This window comes from Equus asinus, chromosome 10, assembly GCF_041296235.1.
Source record: "Equus asinus isolate D_3611 breed Donkey chromosome 10, EquAss-T2T_v2, whole genome shotgun sequence".
Taxonomy (NCBI): Eukaryota; Metazoa; Chordata; class Mammalia; order Perissodactyla; family Equidae; genus Equus; species Equus asinus.
The window spans coordinates 59,986,593-60,006,742 of record NC_091799.1 but is presented as its reverse complement, the minus strand read 5'-3'; the positions used below and the strand labels follow the sequence as shown (position 1 = coordinate 60,006,742).

Here is a 20,150-nt window from a genome sequence, read left to right as displayed (position 1 = left end):
CTCTCCAAACAACTGACTGAACTATTCAAATAAGATTTCTTTTTGAGGAGGCCGGATGATTAAATTAGGTTATAAAAAAGCTAGCAGTGTGAGTGAGAGCTTCCATGGCTGTAACGCTTGAACAGCGATGCGGGTGTGGCTTCCCTAGACTTTGAGCATGGTAAGCATGTTAGAGGAGTTACGAGGCTCTCCTCGTCTCACTGAGGCCATGCCAGGCACCAGAGCTGAGTGAAGGAAGAATCAGTACGCCATGCCAGCCTGTGAGGTTACGTGTGTACTTACCTGATTCCACCATAATGAATTCACCTGCAGCCATGTCTGTAGGTTCCCAATTTGAAAGCTTATAACTGTACCACAGTGAGGTACTTGTAGTCCTTGGTGCTGTGCCATGATAACTGGCCGACATTCTATGCTCCTATGGTAGTCACTATTTAATTCACTGGGCATAAGTGATACCCAAGTATTAACCAAAGTAAGTAACACTGATCATTGTGAAATTAAAAATGTAAGACACATTTATATCTATTAATATGTTTGAAAATGCTTACCCTTATAAAATTTCCATTGTTATATAAAAGCTTTCATGATGCAACTCTTAAATTTTAAAAAGTGCAGAGTAAAATTCTTAATCCTAAATTTTTGTCACTGTTCCTAAGGTTTATGACTGAAGTAAAAGAGAGAAACCCCCCAAACTGGTATTTATGAAACCATAAATTCAGTGTGAAATCTGCTTCAAAACTACAAATTATTTCAGACAAATAAATATACATGTTCACATTTATAAAAATTTTCCACATTACTCATAAAAACAAGTCTCATAAAATTTACATACTGCATACAATAAAAATCAGTTCTAATGAAGATTCAGCTGTTATCCTCCTAAATAAAAAGTTGTGTTTGAGGTATCACTTTAAGACATGCCAATATGGCACATTTGTAAAACCACCCAGGAGTCTATCCTAAAAATCCTGCCCGACACAGCATCATCTTTATGAGACTTACTAATAGGCTGAACTAGACTTGTCTTTTTAAACAATGAAGAAATATTTTAATCGTTATGAAAACAACAGAGGCAGGTACTAGAAACTGCATTTCATAAAACAGTAAAACTGTTGTAAATATTTTCATTATCATCTTCCTGCCGATACTATTGATTTAAAAAGTCCTAGTCAAGACCAATAAAGCAGTTTCATCTCCCAAGACATCCAAAAAGTGGCTAGAGATTTTAAAACAACAGAGAAGAATTTCACTATCTTTATACATGATCATAGGATATAAAGCTATTAAGTTTTTCAGTGTTAAGAGCAAAGCATTATCCCCTACCTCACTTTACACTGGAAGGTGGACACTTGGTTCAGCAATACGCATTAACTGCTGGGCAGACCACCCGTGTTGACTGCAGTAAAGCCATTTACAATCAGCTTACGAAGCAATAACACTAGTCAGACACACAGAGCTACGAATACCAAAAATGATGTTTTGTATGTACAAATATCCACACTTGGATAATAAGACTGATTCAACACTTTACAGTCATACCATACTAAAAATATATTGCCAGAGGATAATGGTCCCATATATGAAAAAGATGTCTATACGGAAAAGGCTGGGATTTATTGCAAAGCATAATTATATAGCAAATTTCAAGGAAGGTCAAATAATTTTAAAAACCAAAATTTGTATTTTAATGGCTTAGGCCAAAGTCTCGGTTATTTTTTGGAGACTTCAGAACTAGTAGAGGTGGAAGAATGCTTTTCCTTTTTTCTCCTCTTTTTTTCCTTTTTGTGATGTTTCCCCTTTTTTGATTTATTCTTTTTTTCTTTTTTCTTCTCTTTCTTCTGATATTTTTGTTTCTTTTGTTTTGAAGTGTCCTCTTCAGTGGAACTGGATGAATAAGACCTATGAGCAACAATACATACTGACTGATCACTGCATTTATGGCTGGCAGGTAAACTTAAATGGGATGTGAACTGCCTTAAATCCTTCTTGGAGCAAGGTGGGGGTATAAACAAAGAAACTCAAAATGTGCTTTATATATTTGTATTCTCTTAAAATGATGAATTTAGAATTTTTGCTAATTGGTCACAGAAACCGGCAAAAGAAATCTCTCTATTCTGTTCAACTGTAGTCATGAGTTTTATATTTAGTAAGGAAGAAATGATTTCTCTGTGATTTTCAGCTTTTCATCCTGTCATACTCTTCAAAATCTTACAAGGCAAACAAAGTGGCGTCACCAAGCCTCATTGTACACACAATTCACTGTGTATGGAATAACTTTTAGCATATTCTCTTAAAAGAGCCACAAAAGGATGCAATTATATAAAAAGGGCTATAATTGTACCTCAGGATAAATGGATGAAAGCTGAACATTAGCAAAATAAAAGCACTTTTGTTAATTCTTTTGATTTTTCAAGTTCAAGTACTTGATGCCTCTAGAAGCAGAGTGATACAGATGAACACTTGCAAAATAATTTTCACTAGTTACAGAAAAGATGCTTTTAAATAATACTCTATATAAATGAATGAGGATGATTTATCATTATACTTTATTTTCTAATATTACTCTAATACTAAATTGGAAAACAAGCTGTAGAATTGCTTCCTCTAATATTAAAAAGGAAAAAAAAAAAGAAATAAAAACCAGAAAAAGCCATCTCTTAAGATCTTACATGCAGAGATGTGCCACAATTTTCCTCCCCTAAACCCCAAATATGCGTGACAAGACAGAAACTGAATTAATTTGAAATAAAAAAGGCATCTTAAGAGATAGTTCAGTGATCTACACATTAGAAGTTAAAACCCAAGCTAAGAAGCCCTGACAGAGACACATGGGAGGAGAAAAGCCCGTGAGACTACAGGTTGTATCTGCACAATGCTTCCTGTGAAGTCCTTGACTGCCGTCCTCATTTAGGGACGCTGACTTTCCCCCGATTCTGTAATGTCTTCCCTTCTCTCCCTTGTCTGCTTCCTAGACTTCCACCATTTCTGAACTTATTTTCTCATGTATTCTCCTGCTCCCTCTTCAACTCTGTTATTCTCAACTCTTGTCTGTTTTCCTGTTTTAAAGACCCTGCTTGACCTCTGAATTCTGACCAGAGCTGCTTCTCTTCCTGCACATTTTTCTTTGGCTTTTTGGTCCTGGATTCTCACTTTTAGGGGAAAATATTCGACTTTGACATAACAACTCTATTAGGTGGCATTATCTCTGCCAAGTGTGCCCAGAAAAGTTCACTTAATTTCAGTCCCCGTCTGAGGCCTGTGAGGCCCAAGGCAGTGAAGCTTGACTAAGTAATCTGTTACTATAAACAAGAATACTAGAATTTGGAAGAAAATAGATAATCCTACTTTTCCTATAAGCAATCCACTTTGCCGTGCAAATGATTCAACAATACACTAGTCAGACTATACAATACACTGGGCTCCACCTTCCTATTATTCTTTAACTCTCAACACTTGAAAGTGACCTAACTTTTCCTATTTATAAAATTAAACGTTAAAATGTATATATTAAATGCACAGTGACAACACCTGAGTTACAGAACCTACTGTCAGAGAACTGGGGTCCAAGCCAGATATTACTACTGCCAAGTGCCTTAAAAAAAAGCCAGTATGTGTATGTTTACTCTAGTATAAATGAAACTGCTCTCATCAACCATGGAAGAAGTTGCCTCTTAATTTTTGATCAATTTGTTTAACCAGTTAGTTGTTAAAAGAGTTGATACTAAAAACTCATAGGTGACTACTGAGGGTTCTGAAAGATGTGAAGGAATTTTTAGCAAGACAAGTGAATACATAAATCCTCTTAATAAATTAATTTCTTAGCCATGGCAATGATATTTTGAGAATACAAATATCTAAGCGCCAACTTCATATATATGAGGACAAAATACATATGTGAAGAATATAAACATATGTCCTATTAAAAGCTTAGCTGATCTTCTAAAACGTAAAATTCTAGAATACAAATAGAATACACAAAAGAAGGGGAGAGGATTGTTATTTATCTATATCTACATTTGCTCCAAAAAGAAAATTTAAAGTGTCTGACTGTTGACTTTATTTTTGATTCCTGACATAAAGGACTTTGTTATTTTACTGAAAAAACTGAACCTCTAACTGCCACTAAGAAAAAAATTAATGTTAAATTAATGGGACTATAGATGAAAAATAAAATTTTATAATCCATCCTGGATTCACAGTCTTGCTCTTTGAAAAAAAAAAAGATGTTAAAAAAATACCTTTTCCTTTTCTTTTTCAACTTGATTTTCTCTTTGCTTTTTGCTTTTTTCTTCTCCTCTTCTTCATTTATTCCTGTGTGTTGAGGGGAAAGAATCAGGTTAGCATCAGTCTATATACTAATATAGTTTGTATACATTTTTTGATTTTGGTTGCTGGTTGGTGAATTTCACTGGTAAGGATACTGTACTTTTCTTGTAACAATTTTAAGATTTATTTTTATTTTATTTTACTTTTGTGAGGAAGACTGGCCCTGGGCTAACATCTGTGGCAATCTTCCTCTATATTTTTTATATGTAGGATGCTGCCACAGCACAGCTTGATGAGCAGTGCACAGGTCCCCAATTTTTTTCTCTTTTGAAAAATAGATTGTGGCATATATAATATTTTGTGCAACTTCTTTCTTTCATTTAACACTTTTTTGAATATTCAATTATTCTAACACCATTTGTTGAAAAGGCCATCCTTCCTACACAGAATTGCCTTTTCACCTTTGTCAAAAATCAGTTGGACTTCTGCTTCTTGGAAGATGGACTAAATGTACTTTTCCTATGCCTTCCTTTAAGTACAACTAAAACCCTTAGATATTACAAAAATAAACATAAGAAGACTCTAAAAGGTGGAAAGAAGACAGACCAGCTAGGGATCTCAAAATCCAGAGAATGAGACAGTAGTGAGTTCCCTGGAATTTCTTTTTGCTTTGTATAGCCCGGACTTGAAGATGAAGAAGCTGGCAACCAAGCAATGTCAACAGCTACAGACAAAACTGTCCCAACAAAAGCATGCTCTCTCTAGCCAAAGGACCAAGAAAGGGACAGCCTAGTGACAGGAAACTTTTAGATAATAACTGCCTAACTCCAGCCAAACATCACAGATAAAACTATGGCAACACCTCCACCCATGCCAGCAAAGGCCGAGTGAGGAATAGATTTCCCCCTGTGAGTCTGTGATGAGGTGCCCCAACCTCCCTGCTTGAGAAGTATAAGTAGGGAGCCAGGACTTTCATCCCCACTCACCAGTAATTAGACCTCCACTAACAATCTAACAATGTCAGTGGAAACCATATGGAGAGCCGGGACTTCCACCACCATACAGCACTAATGAGGCCCCCTCTCATTTATGCTAAAATGTTGTCAGAAGAGATTTAATGAAAGTCAAGGCTTTCACCACCAGTTGCCAGTAACAAAACCAACCCTACCATGGGATACCATATAGAGAGTTGGAACTCCTACCCTCACCCAGCAGTAACAAGGAGCCATGCCCACCTTGGGTGCTGGTGGAGGCTGAGTGAGGAAACAGGTTTTCTATCTCCACCTAGCAGTAACAAGGTGTCATCCTCACTTTCCCTTCTAGGAAAATCAGATAAAACAGAAGGTCTAAAGAAAAGCCAGAGTTTAATGATATAAGATAAAAATGTCCAAATTTCAAATGAAAAGAACTCATTCAAATCAAGAACCAGGAAGACCTCAAATTGTATAAAAAATGAAGCAATCAATAGATGACAACACTTTAATGAGAGAGATATTAGAATTGTCTGAAAAAGATTTTAAAGCAGCCATCATAAAAATGCTTCAATGAACAATTATGAACATGCTTGAAACAAATGAAAAAATAGAAAGCCCCAAAGAAACAGAAAATCCAAAGAACAGAAATTTTAGAACTAAAAATACAATAAACTGAAATAAAAAGCTCAGTGGATGGGCTCAACAGCAGAATGGAAGGCACTGAAGAAATAATCACTGGAGTGGAAGACAGAACAATAGAAATCACCCAATCTGAACAATGGAGAGAAAACAGACTTAAAGAAAAGAATAGAGCCTTAGGGAACTGTGAGACAATAACAAAAGATCTAATATTTATGTGACTGGAGTCATGGAAGGTTAGGAGGATAAAGAAGACGGTGATGAAAAAGTATTTGAAGAAACAACAGCTGAAAACTTCCTGAATTTGGCAAAAGAAATAAACCGGCAGATTCAAGAAGCTAAGTGAATCCCAAACAAGATAAACCAAAGAAATCTATATCAAGACACATCATAATTACACTTTTGAAAACTAAAGACAAAATAAAGCAGCCAGAGAAAAATGATATGTTACTTATAGGAGTAAAACAATTAGAATGAAAGCAGATTTCTTATCAGAAAACATGGAAGCCAGAAGGAAGTGGCATAACATTTTTTAAGTGGTGAAAGAAAAGAACTATCAACCTGGAGTTCTCTACCCAGTGAAAATATTCTTCAGGAATGAAGAAGAAATCAAGACATTCTCAGATAAAGGAAAACTAAAAGAATTTGTCACCAGCAGATGTACCATATGAGAATGGCTAAAGAAAGTTCCTCTAAATGGAAAGGAAATAATAAAAGAAGGAATCTTGGAACATCAAGAAGAAAAAACACAGTAAGCAAAAATATGGGTACAACAGGCTTTCCTTCTCTTGAGTTTCTAAATTATGTTTGATGGTGGAAACAAAAACTATAACACTGCTGTCTGATGTGGTTCTCAACGTATGCAGAGGACATATTTAGGACAAGTGTATTGTAAATGAGAGAGGGTAAAGGGACATAAAGAGAGGTAGGGTTTCTGTGCTTCACTTGAACTGGTAAAATACCACTGGATTGTAATAAATGATGAATATATAATGTAATCCCTAGAGTAATCACTAAAAATGCTACATAAAACACCACATAAAAATTAAAAAAACACTATGAATATATTCAAAGACACTACAGATGAATCAAAATGAAATTCTACAAGAGTTCAAGTGACACTATTGATAAATCAAAGCACTATGGGTAATTCTAAAAAATGTGCAAGTAACCCACAGGAAAGTAAGAAAAAGAAAATAGAGGAATGAAAAACAAAACACAGAAAGCAAATAATAAAATAGCAGAGTTAGCCCTAACGTATAAATAATTACATTACATTTTTAAAAGGATATCAATTAAAAGAAATTGGCAGATTGGCTTGAAAAATATGACCCATCTATATACTATCTACAAGACTCTCACCTCAAATGTAATGATATAGGCATGTTGAAAGGAAAAGGATAGAAATGGTTATGTCGCACAAACATTATCAAAGGAAAGCTAGAATTGAAAGCTAGAGCTATACTTATCAGATAAAATAGACTTCAGGACAAAGAAAATTACCAGTGAAAGAAAGGAACATTATATAATGATAAAAGTTCAACTCACCAACAAGATATAGCAATCCTAAATGTATGTGTGCCAGGCAACAGAGCTGAAAAAATCCACTATGGTAGTAGGAGATTTCAACATCCTTCTCTCAGTAATTGATAAAACTATACATAAAGTTATCAAGGATATAGAAAAACTCAAAAACACCATGAATCAACAGAATCTAAACAACGTTTAAAAAATACCCAGAAAGAGGAGATATACACATTTTTTTCTCAAGTGCCTACAGAACATAGACCAAGATAGAATATGTCCTGGGCCATAAAGCAAACCTCAACAAACTTAAAAGAACTGAAATCATACAGAGTATGTCTCTATCTTCAATGGAATAAATGAGAAATCAATGACAGAGAGATAACAGAAAAATCTCCAAACACTTGGAAATAAAATAACACACTTTTAAATAATCCATTAAGCAAAAAGGAAGTCACAAGGAAAATAAGAAAATACATTGAGTTGAATGAAATTGAAATATAACATATCAAAATTTGTGCAACACAGCTGAAGCAGTGCTGAAAGGGGAAACTCAAGCACTAAATGCTTACAATAAAAAAGAACAAAAGTCTCAAATTAATAATCTAACCTTTCATCTCAAGAACCTAGGGGAAAAAAAGCTAAGTAAACCCAAAACAAATAAAAGGAAGAAGATAAAGAACAGGAATTAACGAAATTAAAAACAGAAGAAAAATTAAGAAAAACAATGAAATAAAGCACTGGATCAATAAAGCTGACAAATCTCTAGCAAAACCATGAAAGAAAAAATACAATATCAGGAATAAAACAGAGGATATCACTATAGACCCTGCAGACATCAAAAGGATAAGTAAATACTATGAACAAGTCTACAAATATAAATTTGACAACTTACACAGTACACAACCCTTTCTCAAAAACACAAATTGCCACCAGTCTTCTAATATGAAATAGGTAATTTAAATAACCCTTTAACTATTAAGGAAATTGAATTTGTAATCAACCCCCCACCCCCAAATCTCCAGGTCCAGAAATTTCACTGAAGAATTCCATCAAACATTTAAAGAATTAACACCAATTTTACAGTCTTATCCAAAAAATAGAAGAGAATGAAACTCTTCTCAATATTCCACAAAGCTAATGTTACTCTGATACCAATATCAGACTAAAACAGTACAAAATAAGAAAACTGCAGACGAATAACTCTCATGAATATAGATGTAAAAATCCTTAACAAAATATCAGCAAATAGAATATTTCAAAAATCAATTAATGTAATCCACCATCTTAACAGGTTAAATAAGAAAAATCATAAGATCATACCAATCAATGCAGACAATGTAGTTGGCAAAATGTGACACCCAGTCATGACAAAAACTCTCAGAAAAAACAGGAATAGAGGAAAACTTCCTCAACTTGATAAAGAGCAGCTACAAAAAACTTACAGCTAACAGTACACTTAATAGTGAAAATCTAAAAGCTCTTGTCCCCTAGGACTGGAATCCAGGTAAGGAGGTCATCTCTCACCACTCTTTGTCAACATAGTGCTATAAGTTCTAGCCACTGCAATAAAGCAAGAAAAGGAAATAAAAGCCTTACAGATAAAAGGTGAGAAATAAAACTGTTACTCTTTGCAGATGACATGGTGGTTTACAAAGAAAATACCAAGGAATCTACAAAAAACTGCTAGAACTAATCAGTGACTTCAGCAAGGATAGAAGATAAACATACACAAATCAACTGTATTTCTATTACTAGTAATGAATACATAGACAACAAAATTAAAAATACACCATTTACAATTTTTCAAAAAAAGAAGAAAAATATTTATACATATAAATCTAATAAGACATGTATAGTATTTAATACTGAAAACTATACAATGCTAAGGAAAGTAATCAAAGATCTAAATAAATGAAGAGACAGACCATGTGTTGAAGACTCAGCATAGTAAAGATGTCAGTTCTCCCCAAATTGATATACATGTTTAATGCAATTCCTATCAAAATCTCAGCAAGATTTTTTGTAGATATAGACAACATTATTCTAAAATTTATGTTGAAGGGAAAAGGAACTAGAATAATTAAAACAATTTTGAAAAAGAAGAATAAAGTGGGAAGAATCAGTTTATCTAATTTCAAGACTTATTATATAGCTAAAGTAATCAACACTGTGTGGTATTGGTGCAGGGATGGACACATAGATCAATGGAACAGAACAGAAAACCCAGAAACAGACCCACACAAATATGACCAACTGATTTTTGGCAAAAGTACAAAAGAATCAATAGAGAAAAGATGGCCTTTCAACAAATAGTGCTGGAAAAACTGGTCACCTTTAAGCAAAATAACAAACCTTGACCTAAGTGTCATGTCTTATAGAAAAATCAACTCAAAATGGATCATGGACTTAAATGTAAAATGTAAGACTATAAAAGCTTTAGAAGAAAGAAAAAGAAGACCAACTTTGGGATCTAGAGATAGGCAGAGAGTTCTTATACTTCACAGTAAAAGCACAATCTATAATAGGAAAAATTGAAAAATTGTACTTTATCAAAATTAAAAACTACTACTCTGTGAAAGACCTATTTAGAGAATGAAAAGACAAGCTACATATCAGGAGAAAATATTTGCAAACTGGAGATCCAACAAAGGACTAGTATCTAGAATATATAAAGAACTCAACATTCAGCAGTAATGAAATGATGTTTAACATCATTAGCCATTAGGGAAACACAAATTAAAACCATATTGAGATATAACTACACATCTATCAGAATGCTAAAATAAAAAATAGTGACGACACTAAATGCTGGCGAGGGTGCAGAGAAACTGAGTCACTCACACATTTCTGTAAGGGATGTAAAATAGTATAACCACTCTGGAAAACAGTTTGGCAGTTTATTAAGAAACTAAACATGCAACTACCATACAACCTAGCAATTGTACTCTTAGGTATTTATCTCATAGAAATGAAAATGTATGTTCACCCAAATCCTGTTAATATTAACTTTATTTGTAATAGCCCCAAACTGGAAACAAGTCAGCTGTCCTTCAATGGGTGAATGGTTAAACAAACTGTGTTATATCTACACTACAGAATACTATTCAAGAATAAAAAGAAACAAACTATTGACATAGGCAACAACCTGAGTGAATCTCGAGAGAAGTAGTGAAAAAAGCCGATCTAAAGAGGTCACATACCATATGACCCCATTTATAAAACATTTTTGAAATTACAAAATTATAGAAATAGATAGCAAATTTTTGATTGCAGAGATTAAGAAGGTAGTAAGGATAAGAGGGAAGTGGGTGTGGTTATAAAAGGGCAATATGAGTGATCCTTGTAGTGACAGAAATATTCTGTATCTGGACTGTAGCTAAGTCACTATCCTGGTTGTGATGCTTTACTACAATTTTGGAAGGTGTTACCATTGAGGGAAACTGGGTAAAGGGTACAAAGCGCTCTCTGGATTAGTTCTTACAGTGGCATGTGAATCTACAACTATCCCCAAATAAAGTTTAATTTAAAAAGTCATTTGGCCATATGGGTCTAGTCTGTTCCACTGATCTATCTCTACATCAATACCACACTGTCTTGATTACTTGCAGCTTTACAGTAAATCCTGAAATTAAGTTGTGTTAGTCCTCCAACTTTATTACTCCTTTTTGAAGTATTTTGGCTATTCTAGGTTCTTCACATTTCCACAAGAACTTTAGAATCGGCTTGTCAATTTCTAAAACAGCCTGCTGGAATTTTGATTGTGATTAGTTTGAATCTGTAAGTCAAGTTGGGAAGAAGTGACATCTTAAAAAGCTTGAATCTTCTATTCCATGAATATAGTATATCTTTTGATTCATTCCTTTCTTTAATTTCCCTCAGCAATGTTTTGTATGTTTCTGTCTTGCACATCTTTTGTCAGATTTATCCCTAAATGTTTCATATTTTTAATGCTATTATAAAAGGTATTTTCAAAATTTCAATTTTTTTTTTTTGAGGAAGATTAGCCCTGAGCTAACATCTGCTACCAATCCTCCTCTTTTTGCTGAGGAAGACTGGCCCTGAGCTAACATTCATGCCCATCTTCCTCCACTTTACATGTGGGATGCCTGCCACAGCATGGCTTGACAAGCAGTGCGTAGGTCCACACCTGGGATTCGAACTGTCGAACCCCAGGCCACCAAAGCAGAATGTTTAATCTTAACCGCTGCACCACTGGGCTGGCTCGCAAAATTTCAATTTTTGATTGCTTATTACCAGCATACAGAAATACAATTAATTTTTTTGCCCATTGAATGATCTTATATTCTACAACTTTGCTATAAACTCAGATATTAGTTCTAGAAGCTCTTTTGGTAGATTCCCTAGGATTTCTACACAGATGATCAAGTCATCTGCAAATAAAGACAGTTTTTACTCTTTCCTTTCCAAACTGGATGCCTTTGATTTCTTTTTCTTGCCTTATTGCCTGGTTAGAATCTCTACTATAATGTTGAATAGAAGTGGTAGGAGTAGACATCTTCACTTTGTTCCTTATGTTATGGAAAAATTCAGTCTCTTACCATTTAGTATGATGTAATCTTTCAGTTTTTTATGATGTCCATTATCAAGCTGATGAAGTTCCCTTCCTTTCCTTGTTTGCTGAGAATTTTTATCAGAAATGGAAGATGGACTTCCTCAGATAATTTCTTAAAATATTGTAATTATCATACAGGTGTTCTTTTTTAGTCTGTTAAAAATGGTGAATTACACTGACTGATTTTTGAATGTGAAACAAATCTTGTATTCTGGGATAAACTCCACTTGATCATAACATAGCATCCTTTTTACAATTGCTGGATTTGATTTGCTAAAATTCTTCTAATTGCTTAAAGTTCTCTTTGTGTCTGTATTTATGGGGATACTTTTCTTGCAGTATCATTATCTGGTTTTGTTATCAGGGTAATGCTGATCTTATAAATTGAGTTGCAAAGCATTCCTTCCTCTTCAACTTTTAAATGCTCAGTAGAATTCATGAGAGAAGGTATTCAGTTATGGGGTTTTCTTTGTTGAAAGTTTTTAAACTAAACATTTAACTTCTTTAATAGATGCAGGCTAGTTTATCTATTTCTTCTTGAAAGAGTTTTGGTAGTTTATGTCTTTCAAGTAATTTGTCCATTTTATCTAAGTTGTCCAATTTATTGGCATAAGGTGGTTCATAATAGTCCCTTACTTTAGTATCTGTATCATCTGTATTGTTGTCACTTCTTTCACTTCTGATATGGGTAATGTATGACATTTCTTATTTACTGATTTATTTTTTACCTGATCAGTTTGGATAGCGATTTTTCAATTTTATAGGTCTTCTCAAAGAATTGGCTTTTGGTTTCACTGATTTTCTCTACTTTCCATTTCACTGATTTCATTTTATTACTTCCTTTCTTCCCCTTACTTTGGGTTTCATTTGCTCTTCTTTTTCTAGTGTGGTAAGGTAGAAGAAGTCATAAATTTGAGACATTTTTTCATTTCTAATACAGGCATTTAATGCTGTAAATTTGTCTCTAAGTACTGCTTTAGGGCTATCCCATAAATATTATGTTGTGTTTTTATTTTCATTCAGTCCAAAATACTTTATAATTCCCTTTTGCTTTTTTTCTTTGATCCCATGGGTTATTTAGAAGTGTGTTGCATTACAGATATTTGGGAATTTTCCAGAAAGCTATCAGTTATTGATTTCTAATTGAATTTCCTTGTGGTTAGAAACATACTTTGCATAACTTGAATCCTTTAAAATTTACTGAGACTTGTTTTATAGCACAGAATAAGATTTATCTTGGTAGATGTTCTCTGTGCACTTGAAAAAAACAAAAACAAAAACGTGTTCTGCTCTTGTTGGGTGAGGTGTTCTGTAATGCTAAATAGTTCAAGTTGGGTGACAATGTTATTTAAGTTTTCTATGTCTTTTCTGATTTACTGTCTACACGTTCCATCAATTATGAGAGAGGTGTGTCTAAATCTCCAACTATAACTGTGGATTTGTGTATCTACAGGGATTTTCCCTGGTAGTTCTAACAGGATTTGCTTCATATATTTTAAATTTTGTTATTCAGTGCATAAACACTTAGTATTTTTATGTCCTCTTGACTGACTCTTTTATCAATTATGAAAAAAACCTCTTTATCCCTAGTAATATTCTTTGTTTTGAAATCTACTTGGTCTGACATTAAAATAATCATTTTAGCTTTTTCTTGAGTAGCTGTCTTCTTTTAGTAGCTACAATAAGTTCAGAATAACTACTGTAAACATGTCCACCAAAAAAAGATGGGAGAAAGTAAGCAAACAGTAGCTATGAAAATAATTTCCTCTTCCATCTAGGAATGATGGGTAAGGAGCCCACGAACTAGATTATATAGATAAATTCGTTCTAATAAAAACAAAATAATCCTAGAATTCAATAAACCTTTTTTCCTGGCCATCTATCCTTAGGAACTAGCAGTACTGACGAGGGTAGGCAGTACACTCCTAAGCTATGAGAATTCAAGCACTGAAGACAACAGTTTATTTTAGATAGTCCAGTGTTTGTATACTACCACTCTTAAAACTATTCCACCTCTATTTATTGAGGTTCCTTCTGAGACAGGATGCTGAAATGTACATAGGCATAGCAGGGAAAATAATCTGAGTTTTTGCAAACTAATAATTTCTTGGAAAATGATACAACCAAGCTTTGGAGTACAAAATAGAAGACAAGAAGGTCCTTATGTACTTTAGCACTTAAATTTTGTAATGTGGTGGTCTCTTATGTAACATACGGGAGTCAGAGGTTATGATGCACGGCTTAGAGACAGCTTTGGGGTAGTATGGAAGGCCCATCCTAGCAGTACCACGCAGGCTCAGTCACTAGATCCTTGCATGTCTGTCATCAGGTTTGTAGCTACTCCAGCTCTTTTAAATGCGAGACTAGGCAGTTACAAACCTAGATCCATTAATCTAAATTTCCCATTCCCTCTGTGTCTTCCAATCAGCTACTTGCAATATCTTTTGTAGCTGTCTTACAAAAAGCACATTTTGAGCCAAATATAGGCTTTACTCCAATTATCCTACAAATTCCTTCAAGCCCTATCTTTATGAAGCTTGAAACCACAATTGTAGGTCATTCATTTGAATCTGATCCCAGCAGTTACTAAAGGGATGGGGAGAAACGATATGGCAATACAATGCAAATGTCTGATTTTGGTATTTTCTCCCAGGTAGTTTTCAGAGTCAACTACCTTTAAATAAAATCAAGTATGAACTTAACATAAAACTCTCTTAAACAAAACAAACTAAACTAAAAATCCAAACTAAGCCAAAAACCCCCAAATTTGTCAAAATACAACATTTCTTTTCTGGACTGAACTAAAAGAATATCGTAAAAAATTAAGGGATGAGATATGAAGAGAGGACTACCTCTTAAATACAGGCAAATTGAAGACTAATATTACATAATAGTAGGTAAAATAGAAGGAGAAAAAAAATCCATACTCTTAAATTTCTTGGGTCCTTCGTAAAATCCTTTTACCTTGACTTTATGCATACTGTACCATAAATAGATCTTCAGATATATGCTACTATCAGTAACAATTCCAAAGGTAAGTTTCTTAAGAAAATCCAAAATGCAGTATAAAATCTTAACAAGCAGCTTTCTGAAGCACTGTAGTGCCATCAGATGTAAGCAAGTTCACATACACACACACACACACACACACACAGAATGTGAGTCAGGAAGACCTTACAATCCTTCCTATAAATTGACTGTTTGGTCTTTCCCTTTTCATAGCACCGGTGATATAATCTTCTAAGGCTGCACAGGTCCCAGGTTATTATAATAAGACAATAACACTCTTTCCTATCCACGTTAAGTCCTACTCTCACATTTTCTAATTTGCATCAAAATTTGACATATTTGTCATTTAGACTTCTTTTGTTTGTCTTAAATGAAAGATATTAGAGGCCAGGCCCAGTGGCCTAGTGGTTAAGTTCAGCACTCTGCACTTCAGGGGCCCAGGAAGTTCCCTACATCACTTGTCTTTCAGTGGCCATGGTGTGGCAGCAGCTCATATACAAAAAGAGGAAGATTGGCAACAGAAGTTAGCTCAGGGCAAATCTTTTTCAGCAAAAAAAAAAAAGGAATAAAATCCCAAATCCAAAAAAAAAAAAAAAAGAGATATTAAATCTTTTCTTTTAAATCTTTAAATGAAAGACATTAAGATAGTAAATGCAATGAAAAATATGCAATATAATAGAAGCAAATACAAAAGAGGCAAATAGAAAACAGAACTTTTACAAAAATAAGTTTGACTTGATTTTTTGGTGATATTTCTTTATCTTCCCTTTCATGTCTTTATTTCACAACAACAGAACAACTAATTACATAAATACACTAAACATTCTTTGCTTTCTCCTGGCTCACTATTTTTATGATGTCATTTTTTAAAAAAACAACATATTCAAAAGCTTCCTACCTCTAAGGACCAAGGAAAGATTCAAGGAGCCCCCAGGACTATCTAAAGGATGCAGGATGAGAACTCACACTCAGTAGGTCAGTGTTTTACCCTCGCCCCTTTTGAGATTCTGAGCAGTATCAGAAAGTTATCACTGGAACTAAGAACCACAACCTCTGCACTTCTTTCCTCCACGTACCATGGAACCAATCTATTGCTTATTTGGGTAGGGGTCTCTGGGCTTCCATTAGGTAACCATGAAATAAATATGGATCCCTTTTATAATAATTTCTTATTGGAATCTGCATGATATGCTGGAATGAGTACTGTCCTGGGTGGGAGTCATGAGACTTGGAAACAAGTTCTGAGCCTTTAAGTGACCAAGGGCAAGCATATCTTTTAAAGGAAAAAAAAGCTCAATTGAGTCAGTCATTCTCAATATGAGATTAGGGGAAAGCTGATTCTAATAAAGAAGGTTTACCAACTACTCCTCATCCTGGAGATTATGATATGTTAACTCCCTCTCCTTCCTCCCAGGGTGGATTTGTCCCAGGTCTTCTGATTGAAAATCACCTCTAGAATAAACCACTATTCATAACAGGAGTGTACTTTATCTTTGAAGATGGACGTGGTGAAGAAAAAAAGGTCAAGAACCAATAGACTGGATGATCTCTAAGGTAGAGATTGTAATGAAAACAGTATAGGCAAGAAGCCTGGATGATGGTGCTGGCTTTACTGTGACCAGTTACTAACTTTGGGAAGTCATTTGTCCTCATCTTCCTTTTCTATAAAACCAGGTGTTTAACCTATGTGTTCTCTAAGATCCTTCCTAATTCTAAAGCTTAATGCATTTATTAAAAAAATAGGGCAGTGTAGATGGATGGGGTAGAAATTTTCTTTGTGGAATTGATAATCTTAGGCTTTCTCTCCCAGAATCTCCCGTTCTGCTTCTATGTGGTTTGGCTGCTCTCTTTGTCTGGTACAGCTACCTTCCCAGGATCCCCCTTTATGTAGGGATTCCATCCTGGGGATGCCATTCTTGTCTCTTCTATTTCCTATATTCCATGTCTTCCTTTTTTTTTTTTGGTCTATTCCCTTACTTTGGTAGAAAACTCTGGAATAACTACTGTAAGAAAGGGTATGTGAGAGGTAAACTTTTTTGAGACTTTGAATGTCTGAAAATGCCTTTGAATAAAGGCATACTTTCACATTTGGTTGACAAAATTTTGGTTGGATATATCTTTCTAACTTGGATACAATTTTTCTCCAAAAATTTGGAAGCGTTATCCACATCTACTAGCTTCCAGTATTGCTTTACAGAAGTACAAAGCTATTCTGACTCCTGATCCTTTACCTGTTTTATCCTTGACTCTGGAAGTTTGGATTATATTCTTCCTGTTTCCTATGAGACAAAGTTTCAAGTTTTTAACACTGTGCTTGGTACTTGTTGAAACTTTTCATCTGGGAACTAACGTCCTTCAGTTCTTGGAAATTTTTTGTTTTCTCTTTCTGAGACTCACTTGAATTAAATATTTCCTAGACTGACCCTTCAATTGTCTTTTATCTTTTTCCTCCCATTTTGCTCTTCTTCTTAGATTTCTTCAACTTTATCTTCCATCTCTATCAAGTTTTTCAGGTCTGCTTCTCTTTTAATTTCCCAAAGTTCTTTTGTTGTTTTTTTATTTTTTATAGTATCTTATTCACGTTTCCTGGGGGGTATACCTCATCTTTCTATGAAACTGGTTATTAATGATTTCTGTTAAGTTTTCTTTTCCCTGCATAGACTCTGTCCTTCAAGGTGGTTTTTTTTTGTTTGTTAGTTTTGGTATCCATATTCATGTAAAAGTCTTTCCTCAGAAATTTAGTGCTCTTTAGTTGTCTAAAAAGCTAACTGGGAGCTTTGAGCAAGCAAAGCTTAGAAGTCTGGACTTTACTGGTAATCTGGCTAGGCCAGGTGAATCTTCAAATCTTCTGCCTGAGTGATATATGCCTGAGAACCAAACAGGTGAAGATGGCTGGAAGGTTCTCACCATTCTGTATCTAACCTTTTACTATTTTCATCTGTGTTTGGAATAACTCAGTTTAAAGACCCTTTGTCTTACCCTGTCTAGAAAATAGACCTACAGTAGTCTGAGGTGACGAAAGGAAGCCATCTGTCTTCACAGAGTAGGGGAAGGGAATTAAGCATATAATTACTTCAGATTTTTAACCAATCCCTTTGTTTTTAGCCTTACATACATCCTCACTTACAGAGGTAACTAAGAACACTCATTATCAAGTCTTTAGAGAGTTTTAAAGTGTATATCAGGCTACTTCTCAGCTTTCCACATTGTTAAAGGATTAAGCTTTCTTAAATGTGCAGTCTGTTATCACTAACCCATCTGCTTTTTAGTAAAATGCTGTCACTACTTCTTCCTATCCCATTTTCTTTGTCTTTGTGGATTTATGTCTTAAAAAAAATTCTTCTATCATTTCAGTAGGTTTCAGTAGGGAGCAAAATTAAGCATGTGTATTCAAGCAGTTATCTTTACCCTGAAGCTATTTATACTCATATGTAATGTAACTCTTACTTGACCTCTTTGGGACTCCCCTCTCTCTGCCTTCTCAGGTTATCCTAGTACCCTGGCAATTGACTTCTATATTTACCTTGATTGGATAGAATATGGCAAACCTAAAATTTTTTTTAAGTGTTTATTGTTCTCTGATGACCTAAAATAAGTTTAACCTTTTTTGCATCTTTCTCACCCCATGCCTAAACTCATGGTCAAATAAGCTGCATTTTGCTTCTGTCTGACATCTACCGTATAGCATTTTGTAGTTTACAAAGTATTTCCACAGACAGCATATCACATTTTATCCCTAAAAACCTCACTGCAAGGATAGGCCATTTTATACACAAGATGGGAAAGAAATGGTTAAATAGTAGGTGTGCAATCTATTCTCTCTTTGAGGGGAGAGAAGGATGCCCCCAGGAAAGAAAGAAGGTAAGTTGGTCAAATCTCTTTGTAAACATGCTAATCAGAGACATCCTGGAAACAAATTAATGGTATTTGCTAGCTAAAGAATCCCTATTTTGGGGGTTGGGGGTAGAAAGTGAGGCTTGAATAACAGAAATCTGCTTTCTCACAATTCTGAAAGCTAGAAGTCCGTGATCAAGCTGCTGGCAAGAGAATCCTTGTTTATAAGGATTGGCAAGAGACTGCTTATAGCAGGATATGCCTGGATCATCTAAGATTGTTTATGGTAAATAGTCCTGGAATCTATGGGAATGCTCCCTGGAAAATGCAACTATCCAGAGATACAGTTGAGATGTTTCATGACTAAAATGACTTTCTTTTGTCTAAGTAACGTAGAAACCTCTCATGCTAATCTTGTCTAGAGTGGGTTCTGAAGCAGAAAGAAAATACCTGGGGAGCTGTACAGGTTGTCCCAGAACTTTTGCTGTTTTGCCCACACCTTGAAATTATCATTTATACGCTTGAAATTATTATTAAAGCTTCAGACTGGCTAAGATCTCTGATTCAAATTACTGTGATTTGACAATCCCATCCCTTGTGTTATCCCACAAGGAAATTGAGGTTAAGAGCGGTTAAGTGCCGCAAATCACATGCCAAAAAATGGCCAAATAGGGCTAGAAACCCAGTCTTAAATCAGACCCTTTGTACCATGTGACAATCCTAGTGTGATGGAACAACAAGAACAGCAATGACAAGACGACCTGGGTTGTGGAATCGGAAATAGACTTGCCTCCTGGTTCTATCACTGATCAGCTGTTTGATTTTGGGCAAATTACAACATTCAAAGCCTACTCCTTACTTACGTATTACTTCTTACATAAAATACAAAAGATATCTTAACGATAAATACAATAGAACAATCGATAAATATGACATAATATAGCAAAACGTTTAGAAACATTTTTAAAGGATGGAAGGAAAAAAAGTATTGCTTACTTTTTTCTTGTAATGCCTGCAATTTATTCAGTTCTTCATTCTCTTCATCACTCTCTTCACTGCTTGTGCTGCTGACATCCAAAACTATGTCCCTTTTTGGGTCTACTCGGAGAAAATTGCGGCATTCAAAAGTCAGGTGACCAGCTAAGCGGAACAAACAAACAAAAAATGTAAATGACAAAACGATAGATACATTATATATTTTTTTGTTTTGTTGCCTCATAGTAAACAACAAGTTACAATTTTGATATTATAATGTTTAGTTTTAACTTTTACTCAGTGGGCGGTAGTTTGCTTTCCCTGAATGCAACACTCAGACAGAAAACTTTTTC

General features: G+C 34.7%; 1 protein-coding gene across 1 annotated transcript in view; it reads right to left on the bottom strand.

The window, feature by feature from the left end:
* Positions 1-1,595: 1,595 nt before the first annotated feature.
* SREK1IP1 (SREK1 interacting protein 1) overlaps positions 1,596-20,150 on the bottom strand; it is a gene marked incomplete at its 5' end in the record, with an annotated part of 48,585 nt that continues 30,030 nt past the window's right edge. The window contains 3 exons of the mRNA XM_070519683.1: positions 1,596-1,899; positions 4,239-4,311; positions 19,819-19,962. Coding sequence (XP_070375784.1) covers positions 1,710-1,899; positions 4,239-4,311; positions 19,819-19,962 — 407 coding nt within the window. The remainder of the gene's footprint in view (positions 1,900-4,238; positions 4,312-19,818; positions 19,963-20,150) is intronic.